The sequence below is a fragment of the Eurytemora carolleeae genome, unplaced genomic scaffold (genome assembly GCF_000591075.1).
Source record: "Eurytemora carolleeae unplaced genomic scaffold, Eaff_2.0 scaffold1003, whole genome shotgun sequence".
NCBI lineage: Eukaryota > Metazoa > Arthropoda > Copepoda > Calanoida > Temoridae > Eurytemora > Eurytemora carolleeae.
The window spans coordinates 5,472-11,259 of record NW_019397748.1 but is presented as its reverse complement, the minus strand read 5'-3'; the positions used below and the strand labels follow the sequence as shown (position 1 = coordinate 11,259).

General features: G+C 33.4%; 1 protein-coding gene across 1 annotated transcript; it reads left to right on the top strand.

Annotated features, from left to right (window-relative positions):
• Positions 1–766: 766 nt before the first annotated feature.
• LOC111715760 (venom allergen 5) lies at positions 767–5,568 on the top strand. The gene is made up of 8 exons (XM_023491133.1): positions 767–835; positions 2,111–2,210; positions 2,270–2,357; positions 2,889–3,006; positions 3,488–3,585; positions 4,176–4,253; positions 4,806–4,867; positions 5,044–5,568. Exons 1-8 carry the CDS (start codon positions 782–784, stop codon positions 5,427–5,429), a joined length of 984 nt encoding a protein of 327 aa, XP_023346901.1. The 5' UTR covers positions 767–781; the 3' UTR covers positions 5,430–5,568.
• The last annotated feature ends 220 nt before the right edge of the window (positions 5,569–5,788 follow it).

Below are 5,788 nucleotides of genomic sequence, written 5' to 3'. Positions count from 1 at the left end.
ATAAGTGGAGTCTCCGATTCCCATGGTACCCTTTAAAACTTTGTATGGTCAAGAATTTATATTATATTCAAACTTTTAAAATTGTTGATTATCAAATTTGGTTTCCTAAAAAGTTACTTGCAGAACATTGGATAATATTGTCAGAAATAAATACTTTCCAAGATGAAAACCGACAATATCTTCCACATCAACTATAAGATAAAGGTTTGAGGGTACTGTAGTGCATGCTCCTCTTTAAATGGAGGGTCATTTAACAATAGAAAGACAGCCCTGCTTAAATCTGAAGCTTTTACAATCGATATGGTTTCAGTTATATAAATTCTCTTTGAAAAATTGCAACTTGGCTCCATGGATAGGCCAAAACCTTATTTTGAAATAAATTTTTTGATTTTTCAAAAGACTATTTTTTATATGTTAAAATAGAAGTGCTAAATAGTTTTCAAAGCTTGAAGAAACTGAGATTAAAGTACACGACTTGTTATTTCTTGCAAACTTTTAACTGTTAAATAATTAAAAGTTTACATTTTTTTTAGTTTTCTTATGGCAAATAATTTTTTAACCCTATCTCTACCTTTTCTATGCGGGGGGGGGGGTCTAGTCAACAAAACATTGGGGCCAGGGGATAGAGCTTATCAATTAACCCTAAAGCCAGCTATAAATCTTCCGGTCAAACACTGGGTTTATTGACCCTGACTGCTGATATGTTATCTAACTATGGTATATAACCCAAGCAACTTTAAATCAACCAGTCAGTAAACATTAAACTTTCGTCTTTTTAATCATGTATACAATCTTAATTATCCTTGTATTGTACAGTGCCGTTGTAAACACACAGGTATGTTTCAAGTCAAATATAAGCTTTTTATTTTAACCAAGGACCAATCTACTAAAAAGTGCATTTTTATTTTAATAATTGTCTTAAAACAATTTTTTTTAAAGTGAATATTTGCAAATTATCTTTTTTCCATCTCATAATCTGAGTTTGCTTCCCTTATGTCCATTTGACAGCCCAAATTTTTATTTTGAATAATCTTTTTTGTTTTGTTTATCTTCTTGTGATTTCTTACATATTTCAATTTTTTTTCGATTTTGATGGTTATTATATCGTTAGAACTGACGAGGGTCAACCCAGACTGAAATATATTTTCAATAAATGTGGAACTAACATCTACTTTTTTACTCTACAGAGGTTTGGTCCATCACCATCGCCGAATTTTAAATTTTTATTTACAGCTTCTTTTGGAAAAGGGTTTATGCTAATCTTGAGTCAGCTTTGCAAGACATTTTTGAGTAATTTCACCTATTTTTAAAAGTTTTTCAAATAATTTATAAAGTACACAGAAAAGGAAAAAAGAAGAAATTGCTGTTGGTTTTACCCTTAGAATAAATTAGTTTAAAACTTTTATAACAAATATATATAAAGTGTCAAGATTACAAGAATTTAGCAGAAATCTAATGTTTTATACTACACAGGCAGCCGTAGTACATTTGAATTTCCGAGCCAGGTCAACCTTTCCGGTCCCAGTTTGTAACTAGCTCTATGGACAGGACTAGCCGGTGCATTAAGGTTAACTTGGTCAGAATTTATGCCTCATAAAGGTTAAATTCACTTTTGCTAAAGGGGCAGAGGTGCGTGACTATTATGTATTGTAAAAATGTTCTTTTGTAGTTGGGATTATTGTTTTATCAATGGTCAATAAAAAAAAACATATATACCGTAAAATTCTGTTTTAGAAATGTGATTCCTTGCAATATCGATGATCGAGTAGCTAAAAAAAAGTTTACTCAAATTGTGATTATTGCCGGGCCGAGGGGCGAAAAATCACAAATAATATTTGCTTTAAAAATCTGTTTTATAAATGTGATTCTTGCCATATCAATGGTCAAGAAATCACAAAGAAATAGGAACCATCTAACTGCAATTATTGCGAGGGATCATAAATAATTGGAATTCTGTAAAAATTGTGATTATTGCCGGGCCAATCGTCGAAGATTCACAAATAATATTTACTTTAAAAATCTGTTTTAGAAATGTGATTCTTGCCATATCAATGGTCAAGAAATCACAAAAAATAGGCACTGTCACTGTGATTACAGAACCTTTTTTTAGGATTGTGACTATTGCCGAATAAATGGTCGGGTAACAAGGGATAATACTTACTGCAAATACTTGAAGCAATCTCCCACCTGTCTTGAGATTTACAGACTTGGTAAATAGAAAATATATATTTTTTTAATACAAAATAAGTAAAATGTCGTCTTTTTATAGGATCTGATAAGACGGAGCAGCAAGCAATTTTGGATGGGCACAACCGGATTAGGAGAGATATTGCTAATGGAGTTGATCCGAATTTCAGGTAGAGATTAACCTTAATAATTAAGGGACCAGATTTAATGAATAAAGAGACATAGTTGAACTGCGTAGTCTAGATTAAACCACTCATCTTCAGCTTCACCCAGGCTACGGGGTTCAACTAACTATCAACAAAAGTGCATTTATGAATCTAGTGACAACTAATCTTTAAAACATCATCAGAGGACGAAACTTTTGTATCTTAAATCTATGCCTTGAGCGCTCAAAATATACGAGTTCTGTCCTATCCCTTTCGACGGTTCAACCTTGTAGAAGCTGAATACCTTACTTACCTTTGAATCCTTTCTCAAAAATCTTTTCGTCGATTTACAGTATATTCTCGGAAATAAACTTAACTCTTTGAATTTAATTAATCATTGTGGATATCGAAGCTATTAAGCTCTTTTATACCAAACAAAAATTTCGCTCTGAGATGAAAATAAAAATTTGTAAATTAAATGATTTGAAAACTTAAAAGTCTTAAACTAACCTTAACATTTTTAGTAACTAAAGTATTCTACTATTTATTTACCAGGTATACTGGCGCCAACATGATGACCCTGGAGTGGGATGATGAGCTAGCGCGTGGGTCAGAGTTGTGGGCAGCACAGTGTCAGTTTCAGCATGATATTAATGATATCTGTAGGTTTAAGGTAAACAATCCTGGTTAATTATCAGAGTTACTCACAAAGAATAAGACTTTAATAACGACATAAATTCGTTTAATATGACGACCTAATATTGTTTAATATGACGAAGACGACCTAATATTGTTTAATATGACGAACTGAGCATTTCTGTTTTAAAAATTACTTTATCTGAATGATTTGGCAAAAAAAGAAACAATTTGAGAGTTGGAGAGACCTGTGAATGTGAAAAAAATTGTTGTACAGTTGTCTCTAAAGATTCTGCCTGTCCGAGTCACTTTCACAGGGAAACCACAATTGGAAATTATCTATTATTGCTTAGAAAATTAAGGATATCTCATATATACTTAATCTGACACCGGTTTAACGGGTACCCGTTTGTGATTGATGGTCACTTGAAATTATATTATGTTAAAACTCTGTACAGGATAGAATAGTTTTCATAGAAAAAATAAGAACATTTATTTTTATTTTTCCCCCTGTTTAGGTTGGACAGAACTTATATATAGAAGGGAGCCGTGGAACCCCTCAAGCAAACTGGACAAAGGCAATGGATAGTTGGTACACAGAGGTCTTCCAATTTAGGTGTTGAATAAATTCATCTTTTTCTAAAATCATTGGTTTCATATTTGGACATTGTTTAAGAAATGATTTTTTCAGTTTTTGATGAATCATAATAGTATAGTTTTAAAAACGCCAAAAAACTAAAAAAAATGTTCACATTGAGAACCAGAAAATATTATCATTCTTTCTGAAGACTATGAAATGTGGCTAAAGTTTTTGAGTTAAAAAAAACCAGTTTAATATTCCATTTGGCGGATTTTCATGGTAGGAATTGACGCATTCCGGGTTTTTATGAGAACAATACTCAACATTGACCCTTTTTCTCCACTAAAACCAACCAAGGTCGGATTTATTTTCATTGGGCCTAACTCCTAAGTTGATCCGAAGATCTTGCAGCTGTCAATCATGTGACGCAAGCTGTCGTCAGAGTTGGGTGGATGATTGGGTCTTAAACTCGGGTTTAAGGAATTATGGCTCGAGTGGAAGTTTTCAAATCGCGGGCTCTGCCCTTATAGTAACATGTGTTAAACAGAAAAAGGTCCAGCACATGTCTTCATTTTTACCAGTAAAATTGATTGATTGTCCAATTGACTAAATGATTGATTGCTTAGAGGAAACCCTGGTAATCTGATATTTGCGAATATGCAGGGGGTTGGACACTTTACACAGATGGTCTGGGCAGAAACCAGGTATAGTTCAGAGCAGAGTATCTTGAACACTTGATCTCGATATACAGTGCGGACACTTTCAAATTTGAGGATAAATGCTTAATATGAGGGAGATTAATGCTTGATCTTGATCCCGAAAACCTAACCCTGACGGAGGGGGGACATATTAAGGTTTAGAAAAATGTTTATTTCTTTGAATTTCTCCATTGCTTCTTATCAGCAAGAAATGCGCAAATCATTTGGCAGTGTACCCTCAAATGAAAATTAACAGTCTAAATAAACAAAAACATTGATATCTAATTCATTACTTAATCTGACTAAGTTTTTAAGGGCAACGTTCAGAATTGGGAATTGCATCCTTGCATGAAGGGGCTTGAACATCGATGTTTTTGGTCCTATAGAAGATTTTTTTATCTGATGGAGGGGGGGGGGTTAGGAGGGAACATAACCGTGACAGGTTGGGTTGAAAAAAATTAGGGGGGGGGGGGTTTTGAGGTTTTGATATTTTTTTTCGTGAGCTGGAACCAATTATAATTCATAGTAAGTGGGTAATACAGATAAAGATGTTTTTAGATTTATCGGATGCGCTTTTGTATCGTTTAAAGGATACCTAGGATCTACAGGGCTCAACTCAGGTTTGTGAAAAAAGCAAAATTAAATTTAAAAATAGGATTTTTGATAATAATAATGATAAAATATGATAATACAACATGCAAAGATGTAAAGGCTCCTTGGCATATTTTAGTAAATCTGGTTTTGTTATTCTTAAAGAAATTTTTTTTTGGTTGTACATTTTAGAAAAATGTTTTAGGCTACTACATTTGCAACTACGGACCTGCTGGGAACTATCTGAACAGTCCTATTATGTTGACCGGCAAAGCCTGCTCGAAATGTCCCCCGGACACAACCTGCCAGGACGGATTGTGTAGTTACAGCTACCTTCCTGCAACTTCAGAACCTCCAGTCACAACCAAACTTACAACCAGTTCTAAACCAACAACTGCTACAGCTGAATCTACTACAGAAGCAACTACCACAACATTTCTACCATTCCCATTCCCAACAACAACAACCACGAGTACTACAACAACAACCACTACTACTACTACTACAACAACAACAGCATTGTCTGGTGAGGGTAGCTGTGATATTGCTGCTGTTATAAGATACCTTCAGACCTGCTCTGGGGCTCTGTAGTCTGTAGAAGATACTAAATATGTAAACTCATATTTTTATGTTATGAAATTAATAATAAGTATGTATTACAATCATATAATTAATTAAGTTTGTGCTTAGTATTTAATCACTTTATGAAATAAATATGTGAATCTTAAAATCGCTCATTTAACATTTTTACAAACAAATCAAAAATGCTTTATAATTTATGTAATCGTAAAAATATACTCTATGCCAGAAATAGGAGTCTACGGCATACGTTTCCTTGTTAATAGTCTTTATAAAATTTTGTACGTGTCTGATGAGAAACTCGCAGATTTTTATTTATATCTTGCCATGGATATCCTTAAAATCTAACGGATTAATATGATGAAAATGAT

What these genes read in the sequence shown, in the direction of transcription:
- LOC111715760 (XM_023491133.1), top strand. Translation starts at nt 782, where the DNA reads ATGTATACAATCTTAATTATCCTTGTATTGTACAGTGCCGTTGTAAAC. An exon ending in GGAGTTGATCCGAATTTCAG is followed by an intron (nt 2,358 to 2,888) that starts GTAGAGATTAAC and finishes TTTATTTACCAG; the next exon opens with GTATACTGGCGCCAACATGA. An exon ending in ACAGAGGTCTTCCAATTTAG is followed by an intron (nt 3,586 to 4,175) that starts GTGTTGAATAAA and finishes TTGATTGCTTAG; the next exon opens with AGGAAACCCTGGTAATCTGA.